The sequence below is a fragment of the Carya illinoinensis genome, chromosome 5 (assembly GCF_018687715.1).
Source record: "Carya illinoinensis cultivar Pawnee chromosome 5, C.illinoinensisPawnee_v1, whole genome shotgun sequence".
NCBI classification, from domain to species: Eukaryota; Viridiplantae; Streptophyta; class Magnoliopsida; order Fagales; family Juglandaceae; genus Carya; species Carya illinoinensis.
The window spans coordinates 38422577-38447891 of NC_056756.1; the positions used below are offsets into that span (position 1 = coordinate 38422577).

General features: G+C 35.3%; 3 protein-coding genes across 13 annotated transcripts; 2 read left to right on the top strand and 1 right to left on the bottom strand.

The window, feature by feature from the left end:
- Positions 1-990: 990 nt before the first annotated feature.
- Positions 991-2304, top strand: LOC122309203 (small heat shock protein, chloroplastic). The gene is made up of 2 exons (XM_043122588.1): positions 991-1472; positions 1662-2304. The coding sequence occupies exons 1-2, from the start codon at positions 1082-1084 to the stop codon at positions 2099-2101; spliced, it is 831 nt and encodes a 276-aa protein (XP_042978522.1). The 5' UTR covers positions 991-1081; the 3' UTR covers positions 2102-2304.
- A 3637-nt stretch (positions 2305-5941) lies between these two features.
- On the top strand, positions 5942-8422 carry LOC122308827 (RNA-binding protein 38-like). 8 transcript variants are annotated; one of them, XM_043122080.1, is made up of 8 exons: positions 5942-6068; positions 6229-6343; positions 6458-6686; positions 6809-6941; positions 7142-7262; positions 7374-7407; positions 7657-7843; positions 7949-8422. In XM_043122080.1, exons 3-8 carry the CDS (start codon positions 6492-6494, stop codon positions 8023-8025), a joined length of 747 nt encoding a protein of 248 aa, XP_042978014.1. In that variant the 5' UTR covers positions 5942-6068; positions 6229-6343; positions 6458-6491; the 3' UTR covers positions 8026-8422. The 8 variants fall into 8 exon arrangements, with proteins under 8 accessions (XP_042978014.1, XP_042978012.1, XP_042978016.1 ...); XM_043122078.1 differs by having other exon boundaries at positions 5943-6068; positions 6229-6686; XM_043122079.1 differs by lacking the exon at positions 5942-6068 and having other exon boundaries at positions 6080-6343.
- Positions 8423-12226: 3804 nt separating this feature from the next.
- On the bottom strand, positions 12227-23579 carry LOC122310505. Of its 4 annotated transcripts, none has more exons than XM_043124414.1 (16): positions 23076-23579; positions 22451-22535; positions 20637-20739; positions 20419-20503; positions 20032-20118; positions 19810-19883; positions 19484-19568; positions 18846-19303; positions 17225-17306; positions 16958-17138; positions 15989-16035; positions 15150-15242; positions 14997-15062; positions 13921-13967; positions 12890-13597; positions 12227-12700 (listed from the first exon to the last, which is right to left on the bottom strand). In XM_043124414.1, the coding sequence occupies exons 1-16, from the start codon at positions 23190-23192 to the stop codon at positions 12334-12336; spliced, it is 2685 nt and encodes an 894-aa protein (XP_042980348.1). In that variant the 5' UTR covers positions 23193-23579; the 3' UTR covers positions 12227-12333. The 4 variants fall into 4 exon arrangements, with proteins under 4 accessions (XP_042980348.1, XP_042980347.1, XP_042980346.1 ...); XM_043124413.1 differs by having other exon boundaries at positions 15989-16042; positions 16962-17138; positions 19810-19880; positions 23076-23578; XM_043124412.1 differs by having other exon boundaries at positions 15989-16042; positions 16962-17138; positions 23076-23578.
- Positions 23580-25315: the final 1736 nt, after the last annotated feature.

Below are 25315 nucleotides of genomic sequence, written 5' to 3' on the forward strand. Positions count from 1 at the left end.
TAAAAAAAATTACAAAAATATTAACTCAATTAATACTCGGATTTTTGCCGAAATAACTTCCGACAAAACGTGGATATATATTGAAATATTGATGAATGATAGCATGCATGAATTAAGATTGTCTCCAAATGATTTGTGCAAAGTAGCATTGAGGAATTGAGTGACTGAGTCACATAAGAGCAATGGGGTTGGGACTCTTTTAACCATCAAGGATATCTCTGTTGAAGTTTTGATAGAGTGGGTAGGTTAAAATTTTTGATAACTTAAATTAAAAGATGATTGTATGTTTGATAATGAGTTTTGTTACATACAAGTAAAGTCACGTACTAATCTATATATTAATACTGATTCTTTTATACTTAAAATTTAAATTAGTATTATTTTCAATAAAATCTACTTTTTAACCAATCATAATAGATTAATATATATATTAATACATAATTATACTTATAACTAAATTTTTTTTTCGAGAATAATATGAAAGAGGATTTTTGTTCTTCCTCTTAACCTTTTCTCGTTATCCTTTTATATAATTAAGGCCTAGTCTCTAGATTCTACCACGTATGTACTCACACGTGTGTGTGCTCTGCTCCATTGCGTCTCGCATGCGTGAAGTCTAATATAGATTTTCTTTTATTTAAGTACTTAGTTCACAAAAAAATTTAGTAAAAATAAATTTATAAATTAATATGATTTGATTTATAAATCTATTTAAGCTAATAATTATTTTTATAATTTGTAACTATTCAAGGACAATAAAAACAAAACTTAATAATAGGCATAAAGGCAGGCATTTTCCGAAATAAAACAAAACACAAGGGTCAAATTGCAAACGCTTTTTATTTTATTTTATTTTATTTGAGTTTTTTAAATGGGTCTCCTTTGGGGCCTAAATCCTAAACCCACTTTCTTCACGGATAAGATTGATGCATTCATAGATTTTTAGATCTTTTTCAAAAGAAAAAGAGAGCTAAATATATAGATGGGAAAACGTCATATCTGTATTTTGGGTCCAGAACTTTCATACACACTCTCAAACTTTCAAGACCCTTCTCCAGAATTCCCTTATGGTTGCCTATATATGCGGCCATCATCTTCTTCGTCCCAAACCACCCAATTCGAGTCGCAGCAAAAACACCTTTACTTCTGGGTTTCTTTCGATTCGTGCTATACAATCAGTACCATGGCTGCAACATTATCTTGGTCGTCTTCACCTTTGCTGTCATCCCTGAACGCCAAGAGTTCAAACAAAGTAGGTACCAATTATATTGTGCCATGCGCTGCTGCCTTCCCATATTCAAAGAAAAATGGAGGTAGCAGGAGGCCGTTTAGGTTGTCGTCAGTGAAAGCTGAGGCTGGCGGAGGAGATAACAAGGACACGTCTGTGGACGTGCATGTGAATCAGGGCAACCAAGGGACCTCGGTGGAGAAGATCAGGCCTAGACGCTTGGGTTTTGATGTTTTACCTTTTGGTAAGTCTCATGTATATAAAAGAGATCGTTACCGTCAGAAAGAAATTTTACAAAACTAAATCTCTAAATTGTTACATAATAATAAAAAAAAAAAAAACTACGTATTATTAATAATCTGTGAATTTATTTTGATGAAATTATTTTTTATTTTACGGCCAACATTAGCTATTGACATGTTATTATATACAGGTCTATTGGACCCATTGAGCCCAATGAGGACCATGCGGCAAATGCTAGACACAATGGACCGTGTGTTCGAGGATGCGATGACATTCCCCGGCAGGAATCGATCAGCGGCAGAAGTGCGAGGGCCTTGGGACATCCAAGACGATGAGCACGAGATCAAGATGCGGTTCGACATGCCTGGGCTTGCCAAGGAGGATGTCAAGGTGTCGGTTGAGGACGATGTTCTTGTTATCAAAGGAGAGCGCAAGCAGGAGGATCGAAGTACAGGAGATCAAGACGACTCTTGGTCTGGTCGGAGTTTCAGCTCCTACGAGACACGTCTCCAGCTTCCTGATAATTGCGAGAAAGATAAGATCAAGGGAGAACTCAAGAATGGTGTTCTTTATATTGCCATTCCCAAGACCAAAGTGGAACGCAAGGTCATTGACGTGGAAATTCAGTGAAACCCATGTGTGCCGTGTGCCTCAGAGTTTGTTTTGACCTTTGCTTGTACTTGGGTTTTCATGGGTTTTGTGCTTCCTTCCGAATTTTGCCCTTTTTTCCTTTGGTTCTCCGCCTTTCTTGCTATAAGGTGTAATGGTCATACTCATGTATCTGTACATGTATAACTATCGTATATAATATAATTCTCTTGAAATTGTTAGTATTAATGTTTTAAAATATGTTTAATTGGAATCATTTAGTAATATCTCATATAATAAAAACAAAGGTAAGTGAGGTATGAAATTTAACATTTTTTGAAAAAAAAAAAAGTTTTTATTTTTTATAAGGTTTTAACTGAATTTTAATTATATCATTATTTATTTTATAGATCATGACATTATGTGGTTTGGTGTTATGGTTTATATTCTTTAAAAAGTATAGAGTCAATTTCAATTAAAAATGTAAAATTTGAATCGTGTTATTTATAATAGACAGATTTGACGACGATGTCGGGAATTTAAAGGGATATATAAGACTCAAAAATGTATTTTAGACTAATGATCCATTTATGCCGGTGGGATAGATGGACGAGGTGTTCGCTCTTACACGGTTTGCAGGGGCGAGTTTCGAGGGAAAACCACCCCTTGCCCATGCGGGGCAGGGCTAACCCGACCTGTAGGGTGCCGATAGGTTTGTAAAGTGGCCCATATATATTTACTTTCAGCTCTATAATTATGCTAAGTGGAAGCCCTATATTATGTTGTCACTCTCATAGTCTCAGGCCCTGTTTGGATGATTAATACAGATGAAATGTTTTTATTTCATTAGTATCGTACATTATTTTTCTCTATCTAAATATATTATACTTATCTCTAAATTTTAAAAATATCTCTTTAAATAAACAATAATAAATAGTAAAAATTTGATATAAATAGTATATAAATAGTATAATCTGAGATAAATAATGTGTGAATATAAATAATTCGGTTATTCTTATTAAATAACGGGATTTACATTTTTTTTAAATTAAAAAATTAAAAAATATTTTATTTTATCTCACTATTTAAATACATATTTTTTCTACAAATTATTTCATCTTATTTTAATTTAAAATTTTAACTATTATTTAAAATATCTCATGATTTCATCTAAGTGTCCACTCGCATAGGTCCCGTTGGCGGTACGTACACGTGAACTTGTGGCCGTACAAGTGGCATAGCTTTACAGGTTAAGCACTTCTTTAGAGTCAACTTTATGGGGACAATTAATATATAATATCTTCACTAGCAGATTTTAAGGGTAAAGTGAGGGGAACGGGAAGTTGGTTCAGATTCGATATGTTTAAGGGAATTGAAATCCAATCGATTTGGATGCTGAAATGCAGAAAGAATGACACAATATTAAATATTTTTTTGTAGGATCCCTGGCATGCTGTATAAGCAGCATTAAATCTTGTATAGCCTCTATAATATGTCTATTTTTGTCATTAATTCGTTAAGACAGTTAAAGAAATTTTTGTTTGAATACTTCAAAAAACAAAAAATTAACTCACAAAAAATAATATTATATATAATTATAAAATGTATAAATATTGTATAATTATTTTTAAATAAATATTAGTACTAGCGAGCCGCCTAGCACTTACCGCTGGACGTACCACTAAAACAAATATGAAGGTTTATTTTTTTTATCATTTTTTTGTAAATATTTTTTTAATATTCTTAGTCATTATAAAAAAATATATATAATTTTACTAATAATTATTTTTTAACTATTAAGTAAAAATAAATAAATTAAAAAAAATTAAAATACATAAACCGTAATATTGAGGGACTCCCTTAAAAATTTTTTTTAAATAAATTATATGATACTTACACATATTATGATTACAAATAGAGTTTTACTACATATAAATAAAATTACGTACTAATCGGCATATTAATATTAATACTGATTTCTTCATATTTAAAATTTAAATTAAGATTATTTTTAATAAAATTTATATTTTGATCAATCATAATAGATTGATGGACATATTAATACGTAATGATGATTGTTATTAGATTTTTTTTATTTTTTTGTTACAAATATAATTTCTTCTATTGTTAAATCCAGTATGATGTGACATGAAACAATCGCATGGTCCCGCATGCAGTCCCAGCTTTAAACTACCTTCTTTATTTATTTATTTAAAATTCGGCCTACAACTAGAAACTTTTGATTGTTGCGTTGGGTGGCTTTTCCTACCCGAGAAACCGTTTGACTTTTTAGGCTCCTTTGGATCCTCCCTCCTCCATGGGTTGTCAGGAGGAATGCTCCCGGTTTTCATGGGTACTTTCTATATACGTTGTTGGTGGACGAGAATGAGATGATATATCCTCTATATATAATATTGTTGGCCGAGGTTGGAATCTCGATTCATAAATTATACCTCGTTTGTTATATAGTTCAAATAAGATGAGATGAGATGTTTTGTTAAAAGTTGAATAAAATATTATCATAATATAATTTTTTTTAAAAGTAATTTTATATATAACCGTAAAGTACGTAAACGTCGCGTAATGGTTTTGAAAAAGAGTAGAGTTCATTATTAAAAAATTAATTTTTTTATGTGGATCTTATGTTTTATTCACTTTTTTCAAAACGATTAAGCGATAGTTACACAATTCACAATTGTAAATATCTTATCTTTTTTTAATATTAGTTTTGTTTTGAATTTGAAAAAGTTGAATTATTTATTATATTTTGTATGAAAATTTAATAAAATTATAAAAATTATATGAGGTGAAATGATAAGAAATAATTTGATTTTGTGTAATCAAACCAACTTGGGTGAGGGATAAATCAAGTATTGTCTATGATTTACCTATATATGCACTTCATTTGCTAAGATTTAATTTATAAGGTTTAAATTTTAAATTTTATCTTTCAAATCAAATTACGCTATGCAAACTTTATTAAGCATGTTATCTATACTGACTTATAGATATATATTTTCCTGGACTATTTGTGCCATGGGCAACACTGTTTGGCTTGCAATAATAACAATAATAATAGGTAAAATAATATGTAAAGCCCAGTGTCTTGCTTAGAACAGCTTCCTGTGGTTGTCTTTACAAGGTTTAATTTGGGGGCCCATTTTTTATTTTCATGGGCTGTGTCCAGCAGGAGCATATTATATTGGGCTAACTGACCCAACGCGTTTAAGATAGATCTTGGGCTGTGTCCCGTAGGAGCATAGCCTCTCTCTCTAACACACTGAAAAAGCTAGATTAACTTGGGATCGATGGATCCCATTCATGATGCCACATATATGATAAATAAAAGTGTAACCAAAGACCAATTATATTTCTTAATAAAAAAGAAAGATCATGCTACAAATAAATCTAACTGGAGAATGTTTCATTAATAAAATAATAGCTGATATAATTTGATATGGTATGTTATATTGTAAATTTTTCTATTTTATACATTCGAGGTATCATATCGATAATTTATAATTTTTATTTTATTTATATATATAACACTTCTCAACCAACTATAAGTGAAACTTTTGTGTTCTTGATTTATGGACCATAAGGAGGATAGGCTTGTCTCAAAAAGCACAACCACATGATCTAACACATTCCTATTATATGCAGATGTTCAAAACCCATAAACATTAACCCCAAAACAAACATATACTCTGCGCAAAATAATATACTATATACATATATATAAAAGTATATATATGTATATATATGTATGTAAGTGCCAATAATTGAGGTGCTGCTGTGCTATGGGAAACAGTTTTATAATATGAAAAGGAATATATGAATAAATAAAAAAACTTGGTAGTGGAACGGATGAAGGAAGAAGAGCATATAGAAAGTTGGGTACAGCGAGGCACGTACGTATCTTTGGATCCATTAAAAAGATTGGAAAGCAATGATAAGGGAGAAGATAATTATGGGAACATTAGAAATTCTATTGGAAATTTCTTCAACAGTTAAGCCTTCTGTCCTTTACCCACTTTCCACCTTTCTAGTTGTTGGTTTTTTTAATCTTATTTGATATAGCAGTCACTTCACACAAGTGCTTTCTTTACAACTAAGCTTCTCTCTAATGGCTTGATCTTTTTCTTCTTCTTCTTATTGTTATTGATTAGTGTTTCCCGTTTACATATCTTTCTTGCGGGATTTGAGGGACGTGACTGCGCAAATCTAGTAAGTTTTTATCAAGAAAGAGAAGAAGAAGAAGCACCAGAAGAGTACTTATTTTTGGTGGAAAAATCTCTCTTGGCTTTGATCTGATTGATTGGATAGTCATATTTTTAGATTCTGGTTCTGAATTTGGCTTCTGGGGTTTGGTTTCAATCCAAATTCTTGATTGTTTAGTGACAAAAAAGACACTTTTCCGGGATATTCATTCATGTCTCAACAAAGGCAAAATAAGATGGTGGTTACAAACAATGGTGACACTACCTATACCAAGATCTTTGTTGGAGGGTTGGCTTGGGAGACTCAAAGGGATACACTGAAACGTTATTTTGAGCAGTTTGGAGAGATTCTAGAGGCTGTTGTGATCATTGAAAAAAATACAGGAAGATCAAGAGGCTATGGCTTTGTAATCCACCCTACCTTTTAATTGCATATCCTTCATATTTATAAATTTATATAATGATTTCACAAGTATTTCATGCTTTATTTTGTCCTTCTGATTTCTGATTTCATTATGTTTGTAATTAGGTAACGTTTAAGGATCCCGATTCAGCCAAGAGAGCTTGTCAAAACCATTATCCTGTGATTGATGGAAGAAGAGCCAATTGTAACCTTGCAGTCCTTGGCGCGCGAAACAATTATCCAAGCACTCCTCAACGAGGTTGGAAAATTTTCTGGTTTTTTGCAGATAATTTGTTATATCTTCTGATGTTGGACTCAGATTAAATATTGTGTTTGGTAATGTTAATATGAGGCAGGGAGATTTTTATGTGTACTCTAAAAGTTTTACCTTTTTCATTAATATTATATTATGTAATGTACAGATATATTTAATGGTATTGATTATTTCCCACAAAAAAGTTGCAGGAATGGAGAAATCCGGATCATCTTTTAGAACTATGGCACCGGTTCCTTTTCATGGCACCTCTACATATTTCCATCACCACATTCCCCAGTATGCGTTTCCATATTCAACATATGGGTAAACAAAGATTCAAGGGGAAAATTTCTCATTTTGTTTTTCACAATTAACTTTTTATACATACATTTTTGCTATTCACTGTCTTCTAAATGTTTCCCTTTCAACATTCAGGTGCCCTGATTATCCACAAGATATGTTTGCAATGGTCAGTTTTTTTTTTTACCTGAAACCTTTGATGATTTTGAAAATACATAGTCATCGAGATTCAAATAGGATAATCGATGTAAATCATTAGGATGTTTATAGCATGGACCCAGTTTGCATCTCAATTCTAACACAAACAAAGACTTAAACCATGCAACTTTTGGCTTATAATCATTAGTGCAGAAACAGAATCATTTTAGTGTGTGGTAACAGCTACTCATTTGAATTTGCTGGTGTTTAATTAATGCAGAACTATTACAATGTGTATGGTGGCCAACATGTACCATCTTCTTATTGCTTTATGCCAACCGGACCTCCCGAAGTCTATGATTACTCCAGAATTACACAACCCCCTTATTTTTTGTCTCAGCAATACCGTGCACTTGGGGGCCTTCAAGTTCCCACTTCAGTTTCTCCAACAAACAGTACTGCCACTGGTTGAGTCTCAATATGCAAAAATTCTTTTATTGTATGATTGAATCTCTCTTTTTTCTTGGAAATACCACATCTTAAGTAACCACTCTTTATGTTTATGAATGCAGCAAAACTGGCCACAGGATCAATTGCTGCAGCAGGAGTGCCAGGAACAGCCTCTGATCAACAGAATTCATCAGCATAATTTTGATGTCAGATAGCCTATATTTTTACAACAGTAGAAGGGTCAACAGATACAGCAAAAAAGATCATATAGAGTTGCAGATACCACATAAAAGAAAGGAACAGTTTTTCATTTTTCGTTGCCAACATGCCTGATTAGTTGTGGTGCTGGAAAAAGTAACCAACCAAGCATAGGAGACAGTACTAGGTAGTTCATTCAGGGGACTAAGTGATTTGGATTTTGAATCTGCTTCACTTATCATACTAGACTTCCAATTCATTATCCTCTCATTTCTCATATTCTCATTCCACACACATTTTGCAAACAGAAGAAGTTTTAACTCTTTTTCCCTTTTTCTACTTGCAAGGGATTACTCTATTTCTCTATGAATTGATCTTGATAGAAACTTGTAGATCCATTTTATATTGTTTCCGTATACTTCTGGACCACATTACCACCATTAATTTTTTGTTATTTAACAGTTCTATATAGTTGGACATTTAAGAAGTAAGTTGAAGGCCAAGATCAGAAGGTGTCTGTGTCCCATTGTTCAATAGAATTCTCCATACGTAAAAGATTCTTTCTGGTCGCTTTCCTTTGATCCCTATTCTTCCTAATCCATCCAACTTTTGGAAATTTCCTTTTGGGATGCGTACTTTTGTTTCAATCCAAGGGTTCCATGGTCAGGATCGTGGCTGTGTAGCCTTCTGTGGTCAAACGCGTGAATACATGTTCAAATGAAAACTTGCTGATAATCTTTGGAGTATATGGACAGTTAATTCCCACCTGCTCCAGAAAGATTCACTCTCTTTCAAAAACAGAACCCAAACCTACTGAGTAACTTGTAGCCATTGATGTCACAAAAAGAAAGCTCTTTTTTAAACTCCAATTTTCTTTAGCTTTGAAAATCATGATTAGCCTGTTTAGGACAAATATTTTCTGTAGACGTTGTTCACATTGAACTGTTCCAAGGTTGGATCCGGCCTCACCGGCATCAAATTCATCTAGATCCTTTGCTGATTTTTTTTCCTACAAGCTTTGGCCGCCGCTGACTGGTGGCTAGTGGTACCTGTCACCCCAACCAATGTCGAAGTCAAAGTTTACCCTTTGGTTTGACATGGTGAAAAAAATGCCATGTTGGAATGGGAGGAAGCTTTGACTTCGCCAAGATCATACCTGTTCCAAATTTATAATTCTTTGAATTGGAAGGAAATGTCAAACATGTCTCACTTTAATCTGAAGGGCTACCCGATCAACTCCAAGATCCATCGTTCATGGGTTCAACACCTCTTTGAATTGGGATGCCTATTTTAATGGAGGGAAAGATAAAGTGGTGGTGGTGGTAGCGGGTGGCGGCGGAGGATAGATGTTGTAAGTGTCGAAGTTGGAAGCAGCACCGGTGGTGATAGTGGTTGAGGCAGTAGTGATAGTTATGCTTGTTGAAGGCCTATATTCACTGATCTTTATACTGGCAAAATAACTGTTGATAGCTCAGTGTCTATACTGTTCACGTGAGGGTCTCCATGCAGCAAGCATTTTTTGCTCTTTCTATATGGTTGCCGCTAGGGCTGTCATTATTTTTCAGGCTAACCATGTTGTCCACGGTCTTAGCCTCCATTGCTCAAGCTCCATCCTCGGCACCTGTGCCCTCCGCCAACCATTCTCCATCGATGCCTGATGGTGGTGAGAGCATAAACTTGGAGGAGACTGTGCTAGTATTTAAACAGTAAAAAGTGGAGATTTTCAACCACCCTAGACCCAACAGAGTTGAATATCTTTGCTGCCCCAATCATCTCACTCATTTTCTCTTGTTTGGTTACATAAATTATCTCAACTCATCTTATCTAATCATTACAATTTTCTTAAACTCTCATACAAAAGACAATAAATAATTTAATTTCTTCAAATTTCAAAACAAAAATAATATTCTAACAATATTTTATTTAACTTTCAACTTTCATCTCATCTTACTTCATCTCATATGTATAACCAAACAATATATTGTTTCAAGTTGAACTAGTTTTCTGAACTTTCTTTGAATCCATAACTTGCATTAGACATCTCACTATTTCTTACCCCGATCATCTTCCCGTGCTACTGAGAAAAAATTGCACGCACAAGCCGTTGTTGAAGACACGCTCTCCAAATTAAGTTGTGAGAGTCAAAGAATGTGCATCCACGTATTTAGAGGTGTACGATTCGATCAAGTTTTTGACATATTTTAAACAGTTCCGCTTCTAAGCGGTCCGACTGTTTATTAGAGAAAATCAGCCCTCCTATCATTATCAGCCATGTCAGAAATCACACAAAAAAGTCTATGGGTGCAGCCACACATGATCAAAAACTTAGTCACACACTCCTACTGTTTGAATCACACAGCCGTTGCCTTCCGAATCCCAACCCACCGAGACCCAGCCATCTCTTCCGCGGAATCCATCTCTTACGTTCGTTTGCACTGCTGCCCAAGATTTCGCACCACCGTCTCTTCTCAACCACACCGATTCTCACCACAATCGCACCACTGTCGCCCACACGGTTGTTCATGGCTGATAATATGGACCTTGGTTTTGATCAGGTATGAGAGAATCCCGTTTTTGGACTGACAATATGGACCTTGGTTTTGGTTTGCCTGGTTAATTTGTGCTGTAAATAGGGTAGGCAACAAGTTTTCCATCACCCTATTGCATATTAAGAGAAAAATCGTCCACTCGATTGGTCTAATTTAGACACACTCGAAACCAAACTTTTTCCCATAGACAGATTCTGACCTCCTAATATGGTGTCAGTTGGAAAATCAAAAGTTTCCCAAATAATGTATGAATCATTCTTATAGAGCACAAAATTATCGGAATCAAGCATAGCAGCTGAAGCTGTAGGTTTAGATGCATAAGAAATTATTTTATTGAATAAATTGAATGAGTTTATTTTGATGAGACTTGTCATTAAATGTATTTCTCATACATTTTTTTCTGAAGTTATATTATGATTCTGAAGTGGCGGCGTAGATATGGAAGACGAAGGGGTTGTGTTGCGATTTTGAAGGGGTTGGGTTGTGTTGCAATTTTGAAGAGTATGCAAGCTGCTGCAAAGGGGAGGAGGGGGGGGGGGGGGGGGGGGGGGGGCGCTGCAAGCTACTGCGAAGGGGCTACAAGATGTTTTCGAAGAGTTACTGAACGATTTCACGCAGGAGAAGGGGAGAAGAGGGGTTTTGTTTCACCCAAGGAAAGGGAAAGGGTGGGTTCTGTTTCGAGTAGGGGCTGTCGAGAAGGATGATTCCGTGTAGTGTGGTTCACAATAATTGTGATGGAAAGCTAACGTGTTTAAAATCTAATGGCAGGCTGTTATAAGGGAAAAATCAGCCAGACCAACTAGAAGGTATTCTCTATTTTAAAACCAAATTGATCTAATTTAGTTTTGGAATTCTAAGAATCAAATACAAACCGATTCATCCAAGAAACCGTAATTTTCAATTTTTTCGGTTTGATTTTCGGGTGTAATTCGGTTTTCATATTTTTTTTTTAATTTTAATTTTTTTTTGAGCTAGTTAGTGTTTTTGACCCAAATCATTTTTTCTTTTTTTAATCCCAAAAATGATAGAGCCCAAAACATTATTTTAAAAAACACCATGCATATAACTAACTAACCAAATAAACTAAATCTTAAAAAAAAAACACAAACAATTGTAAATGCAACCACCAAAATAAAAAGGTTCAACACCAAAGTATATAATAAAAGTTACAGAATAACTAATTACTAACTATTTAGCTTATAAAAAAAATTACAATTACATATTATATATATATATATATATATAAAGTGTACTTTAATACTAGCTAGAGGTGAGTTGATTTTAATCCTGGATTTCTTTTCCTCTCCTGTTTTCCATGTAGGACTCTCCAGTAAATACACCCTTCCAAAAGACAACCATTCACACATTGCATATACCTATTATTATCCAACCTAAAAACATTTTCCAACATACAAGTCAACATGTAAAATACCATTGGCAATGGCACTTCAGTCATCCAAGTAAATGTATTGTTCGTGGCGTAATTACACTTCAACATCTCTGAACTACAACTATTGGAAGAAAAGCTGTTATTTCCCCCCTTTTGTTATTCATCTAAAATTATGGTGGTTATAAGCACCATCCTCGGTGCCGCTCACTTAACCACCACCTCTCCACAGCTGCGGTTGAGGTCATTCCTTTGGAAAGAAAGACTGAATCTAACAGTCTTTATAATTACTAATAAGACAATATAAATACAGGAAACATTCGCCCATAAAAAATAAACTAAAATAAAATAAAATACAGTCAAACATTCCTTTCTACACAGGTGATGCAGAAAGTAGAAAGTCTGGCTGTAGTCGCTGTAGCAGAATCCCACAAAAGGGACACAAAGGTTTTGAGGGTACTTCTACCACAGATGACTTGGTAGAAGATTTAAAATCAACATGGTTTCTAGGCATCGAAAATAGAGTCTCAGGCGCCAGTCTGAAAGCCCGTCTATTACAACATATGCAAAACCATAAGGGAGTAGTAGGACAAATCTGCATGGAAACTGCACACCTTGGTAGCGTGTGGCTCTGACCAATACCACTTTCACCCTCTATACCTCGGCAAAAGCCAACTTCTGGTGAATCAAATGGAACTGGCGCTGAACAATAGCTACATTGCTCCACTGCTGCATATTCACTGCATTGAAGTCCATTTTTTTTTAGGAAAAGCAAATGATAAGATGATCAACATTATTCATTAGTATGACTCCCACAGCATTTAAAAGTCTTTAGTATATCAGATAAACTGAACTAGCAAAAATAACCGAATATATTAATAAAATTACAGGAAGAAGTTTGCAGTGTATAGAACAGACGAAAGGTGTACCTTGTCTCATGCCTTCCAACTTCTGATGCAAGGGCTTTCAGTTGATCCCTTCCATGATCATGATTAAGTGCAACCCACCGCTCCATTTGTGCTAATCCAATAGGATACCAATACCCAGGTCGAGAAGCAGTAGTGGCTCTATGGGACATACGACTTGTAGAAGCAGAAAAGCTAAAACCCAAAAGCCTCTCGCGAAGTTCTCTTTCACTGCTGAAAAGTAACTCCATCCACACGGTCAGTTGCCTCCCTTCAGCACTACTTAATCCTCTCAAGTTCTCTAATTTTCTGTTTATTTGATCGGCCTTCAGCTCCAATAGCATGACACGTCTACAGATTATATTTAGAAGGTGCAGCTGGCGAGAATTAATCTTTGACAAACTTGCAGAGATGCAAGGCAAAAGCTTTTTAGCTGGAAGGCCAACCTCAGACCCCGTATATGAATATGAGAGCCATTTAAGCAGTATATGTTCTACAAACTTTGAAGCTGTCTGCTTGAAAGCCAATAATGATGCTACGATATCCCAAACAACCAGAGGCTCATCCAAATGTTCATATTTTTTCAATGACCAAATAATATTGGATTCCCAACATGCCAATTCCTTATCCGGAAAACAAGGGAATCCCTTCACATCAAGTGGAGCAGTGTTTGACAAACGATCCAGTTGTTGTCCTCCAATCCAGTAAAACTCAACCACTGCCTTTTGAGCCCTGAAAGTGTTTGTAGCACGTCAATTTCCCATGGCATAAATATTGCTTTTCATTTTCTGAAGAAACTTCAGTGACTTTTTCTTGTCACTACATCACTGCTTCAAATTGAGAATAAGGGATTATTATGTTGAGTTGAGCTCCATTCTATGATGCTTTTCCTTTATGTTTTGTTCTCATTTCTAACTCTTCCAAAACCTTATTTTGAAAATTTAACCAATCCCATATCTAAATACAGATGTGCATTCATAAGAACGCACCCACAAACAATAAAAAAAAAAAAAAAAATGTAGCACAGACACAGCATTTAACATGAGAAATCTAACCTTGCTTGGTACATTGGATCCAACAGTTCAAGATCCAAATTGCGTGCCTGAAAACATTAATCACAAACAATTGCTCTTTCAGATGTAGTATACAGAAATATAAGTTTGTATCATAATATCTTCACCCTGCCTTCCCTCATCCTCCCATTCTCACAATGGTATGATAAAGATGGTTAATGTCAGCTCTCTAAACCCATGCAACTGATTCAGTTAATAAATTGATCCCTCCTAGAAGAGTAAATTACAAGGAGCCACACCAATATGTTCTTGTAATAGTAGGACCTTTATGCCTTGGCATAAACTTGGATAGGTCAATAGAATGTCAATGCAACATAACGATTATGAGAAAAGGGGGCATTGAGAATATGTACTCAAGAATACAATGGCTAGGAAACCTGACAGGCTGCAGTTTCTACCATAACAATCCAACTGCTCTGGGCATAATTTAAACCATTTTTCCTTTCAACTTGTCATGATTATAATAGTCTGAGAAGATACCCGTAAACAAGAGAAGGGATTTTTTTTTTTTTTTTTTTTTTTTTTTTTTTTTTTTTTTTTTTTTTTAAATAGGTAAAGAAGAGATGGACAAATTTTGACAAACAAGATCACCAACTTTTTATCAAGATTCCGTTCTTGATGGTAATTCAGAAGTTTGTTGTCTCTCTTCATGATAAGGAAATATTATGGTTTGTAAGATTCATAGTTGATCTAAATCAAGGTTTAAACTTGTAATGATGTAATTTTGAAATTACCATGCAAACTTACTGGTTAAAATGCTAAGCGGATGTCAAAGACAATGTGTTAGTCATAAATTTAAAAATTATAGAAATAATTAAAATTGAAGACAACAACTAGGTTCAGCCTCTAATTGGCTGTTGTAACTTATCAGGAAAAACATGGGGGTTGAAATTTTTTTCCTATAAGTATGCTGTTGAAACTTGAAAGATTAAAATAAAAGAAAGGTAAGAAAAGAGGCAAACAGGAACAATAAGGCGACAGAGGATATACAGAGCTGGGAAAATAGTCACATAAAAGGCAAATAATGAGAGACAGTATGGGGTGGGGGGACATCATACCATGGCAACCACAAGATTTCCAGGGGACATCGCCACACCAATGCATGATATAAATACATCTGGAAGCTGTAAAGAGTTCCACATTTTGTAAGAACTGATAAAAAAATTAGAGAGAGAGAGAGAGAGAGAGTGTGTCCAAAAAACATAACATACATCAACTGAGCTCCTAAGATGGGGTGTATTCGAAGGAATGGGTACTTCACAGAGAGAGCTCCCATGTACAATCCAGCTGCGCACAAAATTATCCTGCCATTATTCAAGAAAATCGTCATCATATTATTGAGACTATAAAATCTGCAGCAGCAAAAAGTGCATTTAAATGAAAAAGGGAAAGAAATAATAGCAACACACTGTTAGACTCACGGTCCATAGGTACTTCGAAATTATATCAAGCTTACATATCAATAAAGGTACTTTCAATTTTTTATTTTTGCCAATGCTAAAGATGACTGCCTGAACATCCAGAGGATGACATGAGGTATTTAGAATCAGCTCAAGTAGCAAAGAGCAAGAAATCCTCCTCATTCACCAGTTTACAAAAATTCTTTCTTTTAAGCTTATTAGAAAATATTTCTTCCAATGAGATCTATATATTTGGCATTTTAATAGGATTTAATTGATTAAACCTTGTGGGAAAATTAGAAGACAATTCAGTAAACAACTTTTCAGTTCTACAGGTTGCCAGTATCAAATTACTGGTACTTAATCTGATTTTCCATACAACTGAAGTCTTGTTGCATAACATAACAACCCGCTACAGGTATATTAATTAGGTGACGAATCTACCCAGATGGGGCATAAGATAAGAAGTAATCACAATAGGCTGACGCTTACAGATAAAAATTACAAGTAGAATGTGATAATAACTTCCATTAAAAACTGATTCAGTGCTACAAAATTAGAGAAATTTCACACAAATGGAATATCAAATAAAATCGTTAGTTCACTAATTAAAATACTATAATACAACTGTGCTTTATGTATTGAAATACCTGGCTGCAGCTGTACAAGCAAGATCCATCAAACGCCCAAGCTAAGCCTGTAACCTGAGGGATTTCATTATTCAATAAATTAACAATGGAAGTGTAATGGTCTAAAGTGTGGCAAGAATGGTGGTAGTAAGGGTCCTTTATGATGCAGCAGTAGAAATGGGGAGATCAGGGATCGTGTACAGCAGCAGAAACAAAGGAAGAAGTGGCAGTTTTGTTAGTTGGAACCAAGGGAATACAGCTGTTTGTCTGGCTAATGTGTCGTTGAGTCTAAAATGTATAAGTGAAACGGTGCGTTTAGATTAGTGAGTGGTAGTAGTCTATAGTAGAGACACTAAACAATGCCGTATGAATGTATTGCAACTATAAAAACAGAATAGCAGATGAAGGAAGGCACAAGGAAATACAATCAATTTCACTTCTCATTCTCTCTACCTTCTCTCTCTCTCTCTCTCTACTTCTTGAAGTTCTTGATTCATTGGTAAGGGGTCCATTACATTTGGACCATTGCAATCAGAGCCAAATGTAATGAACCCCTTACCAATGAATCAAGAACTTCAAGTAGAGAGAGAGAGAGAGAGAGAGAGAGAGAGAGAGAGAGAATGAGAAGTGAAATTGATTGTAATTCTTCGTGCCTTCCTTCATCTGCTATTCTGTTTTTATAGTTGCAAATACATTCATACCGCATCGTTTAGTATCTCCACTACAGACTACTACCACTCACTAATCTAAACGCACCGTTTCACTTATAAATTTTAGACTCAATGACACACACATTAGCCAGACGACCTGCCGTATTCCCTTGGTTCCAACTAACAAAACTGCCACTTCTTCCTTTGTTTCTGCTGCTGTACACGATCCCTGATCTCCCCATTCTACTGATGCATCATAAAGGACCCTTACAACCACCATTCTTGCCACACTTTAGACCATTGCAGTAAGGTACATAAAGTTTAACCAGGAAGAAGATACCTACAACATTGTCATGAGCATCGTATGAGCCAAATTTCTCAAAATTGTTGCTATATATATCACAATTCCAAACTTCAAAAGATCCAGATCCTTTGCCAACTGCTAAGAGCATTTTATGTGTGGACTTAGCAGGCATGCTAAGTGAAAGCACCGAAACTGGGACAGCATCAGCAATTATGACCTATATAGAAGTTCAACATCAGGATAGATTTAATATGCTAGTTATAAAAAAATATGCAGAAAGAAGTATCTAAAAGTAAGAGCTACCTTCTTCAATAGGAAAAGGGGAGTGGAATTGACTTCTGATGAGTTCAGCAGTTCTTTATTATTCCCTAGCCAGATCCTCACACTAAAAGTGCAGAGAAAGAGAAAGGAGCAACAGAAGTTTTTTTTTGAGTTTTTTTTCAAGTATAAAAGGAACAGAAAAATTATGACCCATTTCCATTTATTTGATCTCTAGGAAAAGTTTTAAGTAGTTGCATATTTAAAAAGCTGAAATACTGCCTAGACAGGCACAAACTATTACAAATTAATGAAATTGAAAAAAACAATGCCTCTTTCAATATCCAGGGATCAGGTCACAGCTGAACATTGATGACTGAGTTTTCAATTGAACAGAACCTTTTTTGTATGTCGTCAGCAGGGGGAAGCTTTCACATGGTAAATAATTGGGACATTCCTGCTTGGTCTACATTGGATTGCTTTCTAATCTCCTCTGAGTGGGAAGTATACTTTCCTAGCACATCTCAGAAGAGGCCAGTTAGACTTTGCTCCTATCATATTCCTATTCTTCTGGATTGTGGAAATATAGTGGGGTACAAGACAATCCAGGTTTGAAATATATAGCTGAAATAATCAGGCTTGTGGAAAAAGTCAAGCTTTGGGGGGAATCTAACCAGTTTCAAGGATCTTCAAGTATTTTTATTTTTTTTTGGGCACAAAAACTTACAGCATATAAGGTGATTTACAAGTGTGGAATGAAGAGGTGTTTGGGGATGTTGAGCAAAAAGAAGAAACTTGTTTCTGAAGAGTTACAAGGCCTTGGGTGATTCAGGAAGATAGACCATTGCAGGAGGAAAAAGGTTTGAGGAAGACAATGCTCATCAGTATCCAGGAAATGATAACTCTTATGAAGGAGATATGCAGTAGACAAGGTGTATGCATAAGAGAAGTGAGCAGCTATAACTAATTTATTTTATGATTAACAAAAAAAAAAAAAAATTGATTGACATGAGAAGAAGTTCAAGTACACAAGGTGTATACAAGAGAATCCTCCAAAACTCTAGTATGAGATTCATGTTGTGAACAAAACTAACATAAGGAACAAAAACCCCTCCAATGCTGACAGATAATTCATGCAAAGAAAGCATATTTAAGTTCAATCAAAATTTTCAATGTCCTCAAAAGAACGACTTCTATTTTCTCTTCCAATTGTCCGAAGAGGCTAAAGCAGCCTTATGATAATTAAAAAGCCATTGCCAGCAAAAGCTCACATCTATACCTTCTTTGTTACATATTGAACTACAAAAGCAATAAAAAAAATAGAAAATACCATGAGTCTCTTTCTCATGAGCAATGAAGCAACAAGTAATCCACAGATTTGCCACAACTGTTACACATACAACACAAATTGCACCAAGACAAAATTGTAGAGAATCATATAAAGTAACCAGACAATTGGAGAGAACTTTTGTCTCACGTCTGTGGAATTTATATCAAGCAGATGATACCATCAAACAAAAAGGATCAGATTGAAGTCATTGTAAGGGGTGGGAAAAGAAGCATCCTTGTTTATCATTGACAAAAAATTAATTGCTACAAGTGAAGACATCCATATCACAAGGGAACCACCGATACCAATAACAATATACTCTCATACCTAACTCACCTCCCATCGGAACTCCCAGTAGCCAATAAAATCTGAGGATTTGAAGAATCAGAAGCAAGTAATGCCCAACTGATTGATGTTATCCATGAAAGGTGTGCCTGAAGGAGCCCAACAAGGGTTACGGTAGTTGGTCCCCTACTGCACTCAACGGAGTAGCATTCTGGTATGTAAACTCTCCATATAGAAATGTTACCAGACTTGCAACCAAGTGCAAGTAAAGAAACAGATGAACCAGTCTGAGGAACCGGGCAAAGTTCACATGATAATGGCAGCAATGGAGACCAGGCAACAGTGAGTGATGACAGCATTGCACTGCGTGAAGCATATTGACTTGCAGTTATCTGTGGGAGCGTGCACTTTTCTGGTATCTGCTCGAGTGATTTTGCTTTAGATTTAGGCACGGGAACAATTTGAAGTGAATTTTCATCTCCCAGTTGGCCATAACTTATCTCAGGCACCTAGACATCAAGTGTTAATAAAAAAAAGATATTGCTTCAATATAACTCAATACTTGTGAAAATTAGGAGACATCAGTGTTCCAATCACACAAGTTGCTATATTGAAAAGTTCAAGCAGGGATCTTCATTTTTTGTGGGGGTTGGGGGTGGGGTGGTTAGGATTTGTAAGAAAAGCCTTACTGTTTCCATCTCAATATGAGGGTCAGAGCTGACATTGGAATCCTTATTTTTCCTACGACAAATAGTTCCAGAGCCCTTATTGGTGCTGCATGTTCACCACAATAAAGATAAATTTACTTAAAAGGATTTCAAGGACATGAAGAACAAACACATAAAAATGTAGGTTTTAACTATTATGGAACTCATAAATGTGGTTATGCTACCTACCTAAAGAGACCATGCAAAGAAAACAAAAGTTCTGCCTATACTACCAAATTGACTATTGAAGTAAAAGTAATATATAAAAATAATGAGAATGACCTACTTATATCATACTGAATACATACATTTTTCTTCTCTTATACACTTTTTTGGAAATAAAGTTTGATGAATCTTCTGCACATCTATGTCCTGTTGCCTGCTTTTAGTCAAAGATAACACAAATAATCAATCAGAAGTTAAGGCAGATTGAGCTATAATCTACCTAGGAAAACACAACAGATAACATCGTGCTGCATGAGTTAGCAAGAAAATTCCATCTACATAAATCAAGAAACAAAAGTGCTTACTTCAGAATTTTCTGTACAAGAAACATCTAACTTCCCAAAGTTGATCCTTTCAAGATAATTGTAAAGCCTCTCTGATACATCCATCACCTGAAGGTTAGGAGAGACCAAACAAAAACAATGTGAAACCAAATTGTTTCTCTTTAAGTTTTATGATTTTGTTTCATCAATGTATCATATAGGGAGAATTTACCTAGAATCTTTTTAAAAAGTATAAAGTTATTGTATTCAGGGGTTTAGGCCAATGCACCATGTATATTTTGTAGAGAAGAATTTTTATATCTGAAAACAAATCATTTTGATTCACTACAGCTCCAGAGACAAATATTTTTTAGTCCCTGGTGATAACAACATTTATCTTCCAACATGATCAAGGAGAGTAAAGCACACCTCTATCCATTCAGCACCAAAATCGCAAAAAGGTGGACGATAAAGTTTCACACATCCTTCTGTCGTGCAAACAGCCAGCAAGCATCTGTACCAAGTTACTAGCAAATGCAATTAAATTTCATAAGATGTTGAATAATAAGTTAGCAGCATACGAGAGGAGTGAACACGTTCACTCCGGTAATGTCATCATACATTTAGCAGAAACTGACATTCCATACCCTGAGTTAGAAGCCATTCCAAGTGGGGACCATGCTATTGATCGAACACAAGGTCGACGATCCCGGGATAAACAGGTGGGTAACAAGCAGCCAGAGAGTAATTCTGCATATATGAATGAAATCTTACAATGAAATTGAGGAAGGATGCAATGAAACAGTGCACATTGGGAAATACCCTGATGTCCCTTGGGGGCCACTTATAAGTCGAAGGTGATTTGGAATGGTATCATAGAAAAGATAGAAAGGAGGTTGGCAGGCTGAAACAGGATTGGGGCAGAATCACCTAAATCAAGGGCGCTCTTTCCAACCATCCTATGTATTTTCTATCATTATTTCCCTTGCTTGTAGGTGTGGCTAATCAAATTGAGAAGATCTATCGTACATTTTAGTGGGAGCTTTTGTTTTTTCTTTCTTTTTTTATTTTTTATTTTTGGGCGGGGCGGGGGAACAAGTTCAGCCAGGATAATTGGTTGCACCCCGAATTTCAAGCGGATGGTCAGTGGTGAACCCCTAGGGTTGGGCTCAAGTGGTAAGAGCCTTGATGTTGATGGTATGTTGGGTGTAAACAATTTCTAAGAGCCATTGGATTGTGGCAATTTTTCCTAGAATTACCCGAGATGCACTTGCGAGAATCTCATTGCCGAGAGCTTGTGCACCCTCAGGATTAGTCGGGACTTTGCTCTAAACATCCGGTGCCAATAAAAAATAAGGCCCTTGTCGGGAAATGGTCATGGTGGTGTTGGTGCTCAAATTTATCCAGAGCTACGCATGGTGTGGGGTTGTGGAAATCAATACAGAATGGATTTGTGGTTGGCAAGGGATTTCAGCTCAGATTTTGGCATGGCATTTGGTGAGGTGATACGGCCCTCAAGATAGCATTTCCTACCCTCTTTAGGATTGCTTATGATCAGGATGCTTCTGTGGCGGATTATTTAGACAGCTCTAGTGGATCTTTAAAGTCGAATGTGCGTTTTCAGTTTGTTGTATGCTTCAAACATTGGTAGTGGTGAGATGGATAGGTTGCTTTGGATTAACCCTGGGAACAAGAAATTCAAGGTCCAATCCTTGTACATGGTCAATCCCATAACCCTTTTCCTTGGAAGTGCATTTGGAGGAGTAAGGTGCCTCCCAAGGTTGCATTCTTTGGTTGGATGGCTTCCCATGAGAAAATTCTAACTATGGACAATCTGAGAAAGTGTAGACTTGTCGTTTTGAATTGGTGCTCTATGTATAAAAAGTATGGTGAATCCATGAATCATTTATTACTTCACTATTAGGTGGCAAGGGTTTTATGAGATGAGATTTTTAATAGGATTGGTATTGCATTGGTGAGGCCTTGGAGGGTGGCGGATCTTTTGGCTTGTATTTTTTTTATTTAGGTAATCAAGACGTTTTATTCATAAAAGTAGGCAAAGCCCAAGTACATAGGAAGGATACATGAGAAGTACCTAACTAAGGTTTACAAGTGAAAGAAGAAAACCTTTTGGCTTGTTGAAGAGGTTTCTAGGGTAAGCCCCAAATTGTGACCATATGGAAAATGATTCTTCTATGTCTCATATGGTGAATTTGGTTTGAAAGGAATGGCTGAAGTTTTGAAGATAGAAACACTCATTGGAAGAGCATAAATGTTCTTAATTGGGCTAGTTTTCATGATTTTCTTGTTTCCTTTTCTAGTTCCTAACTTGTCATTAGGTACTCCCTCTTCTATACTCCTTGTGTACTAGGGCTATGACTTATTACTTGTTTTAATAAAGATTTATTTTACTTCTCAAAAAGAAGGTTTGCTATTTAAAACTTGAGCAACAAATACATACCTTTCCTATCCACGACACCAAGTGGAAAAGGTTCGCCAAGGGGGACTGTGATAAGGCCACGAGGTCCAAAAGGCAATGCCGGATTCTGAGAATGAACAAACATTGCTCATCAAATAGAGTGAAGACTGTGTTTACTTTAAAATCAAAGTAGTTCCTCAAACAAGCCTCCCGAGATATTTCGGTTTTTTTAAAGACCCCTCAACATCAAACCTATACTGCTGTGAGTTTTAAGGAAAATTCATCCTTCAATCTGGAATTTATGCCCGTGTGAATGTGATTATATATATCTCCAAGAAGGAGACATTTCTCAGAAATCACATCACTGTAAATTCTATTATTTTACGAGTAAGCCTTGCTCTTTCTTATCAACAATAAATAATAAGTGAAAAAAAAACGTCACTTTTCAAATTTATGAAGCACAAACAGCAGATGATGAAGGCAACACTTTCTTGCTTGTAGATGTAATTCTTTGCCTTGAAGAAAGAGATTTTGCAACTTTTTGTATAAAAACTTACCATAAACAATCCAACATAACGATAGAGATAAATTAAATTTAGTCTCGAAAACTTTTGGAACTTTTTGGACACAACGAGAACCAAGTTACGAATGCGGTTGGTTGAATTACCAGTATAGTGACGAGGTGCCCTGAAGCGACGGCGATTAAATTCTCGTCGGACCAGGCAATGGCATTCGGGTATGAAGGCGGGGCCACCAGCGGCACGGCCTGGAAGCACAACGCCATTGCAAAGCCCAAGCCCACCTTACACCAGAGAGGCTGTAAATACAATCATCACCTCCCTCCCTCTCTCTCTCACAGAAATTATTTATGTATGGGAACGGGTTTTACCGGCGGACAGAGCTCAGAAGAGAGTACCTTCAACGCGATTTTTCCTGGCGTCAGCCTTCAGTCAAATCTGACTGAGAAAAAGTTAATGCCTTTTATAATTCGGAGATTCTCCTCAAAGTGAAAACTTGGCCGCCGACGAGAGCCACTGACTCGGACCACCTCTCAACTTCAAGAACCACTCGGATGACAACAGAGTCTCAAAGCTCCAAAAAGGCTAAACGGACACGATGTGTCCGTCTCCAAACAGGCACTCAATGTTTTGCTGTTACACAATTCTTAAGCGATGGGGTCATGGGAGTTTTATGGCGACGGCAACCGGGATAATCGGTCCGGTTTTGTAATTGTTTTTTAATCTAATTGGTATATGCATATTTTACAAATTTAAAAATCTATATCAGATCTATATTATTAAAATTGGAATTTTTAATTTTTTTTTAATTTTGATTCAGTCTGATCCGATTTTCTCAAATTTTTAGATTATTTATATTAGAAATAATATGACATTTATATATATTAAATTATTAATCTATTTATATTATAGTATAAATATATTATTTTAAAATAATTAATGCATATTAGTCTAATATTAAATTTAACTATAATCAATATAAATTTTAGGCTTTTATATAAATATATAGGATTAAATATGTAAAAATATATTTACTTTTGATATTATATATATATATATATTATAAAAGCAGTTATCCGCTCATAAACAGTAATTTTGTTCATTTGTGTATTGTTGAATGTTGATCCGTTTTTAACTTTATCACGTTTATACCCGTGTCAGGCTTTTTCTTCCGTTTTTCATTTTAGCTGCGGAGGGATAAAACCCTAAATTCTTTCTTTTTCTTTTTTTTTTTTCTTAAATAATGATAAATTTACAACTCTCTACTATCCGTTTATTACTAAAGAAAAATAATATTTGAAGTTGTGGTTGTACAAGTGTTGTATAATCTTTTTGAAAAAAGTGAATTAATACAGGACTTAGATAAAAAAAAATTAACTTTTTAATTATAAATTCCGTTCTTTTTCAAAGTGATTGTGCAACAGTTACATATTCCATAACTATATGTAACATTACTCTGCCTTCTGTCTGATTTGACTGAGCTTCTTGTCAAAGCGTTCTTAATCCCATATTCAAATTGTCAAGTTTTAGCAACAAGTCAGACATTCTTTTGGCTCTTTTAAGAGTATTCTCATTCGAATAACAAAATCTAAATCTAAATTTTAAATAATATGATATGAATTTACATTTACTTATTTCATTTACTTCTAATTCATCATTGAACTATCCATATATTCTTTATATAATAAAAAAATAATATTAACTTATTTTTAAAAAATTTAAAAATTATTTAATTTTATTATATTTTACTATTCTACTAATTATATGTTAAAAAAAAATTTAGTGGTAATCGGTCAGTTCTATCGATAGACCTTCATAGAACTGCCCTTACTATATTGATAATGGTGATTTCCACTTGCCTCCTGGATTTCGTTTTCACCCAACCAATGAAGAACTTATCACATACATATTCAACTGATGAAGAACTTATATCATACTTACCTTCTCAAGAAAGTCTTAGACAGTAATTTCGACAGCAGAGCCATTACCAAAAGTTGACCTCAACAAGTGTTAACCATGAGAGCTACCTGGTAATTTTTTCTTCTCATGAGCAGCTCATGAGTTTGAAAAGTTTGTAAAAATCTCAAATCTTTTATTTTTGTCAGGGAAAGCGAAGATAGGAGAGGAGTGGTACTTCTTCAGCCTTCTTGACCACAAGTACCCAACTAGACTTGGAACTAACAGGGCTACGAAGGCTGGGTACTAGAAGCCTATTGGGAAAGATAGGGAGATTCAAAGCTCCAAGACTGGCTCTCTCGTTGGAATGAAGAATTTAAGAGTTTCAGATCTTGGAGGGGATGGAAGGACTATCAGAACTTCAGCTAGACAAAAGGCAGAGTAAGGGAGAAGTAGAGAAAAAAAAAAAATTAAAAAGTCATGTAGCTTGGGT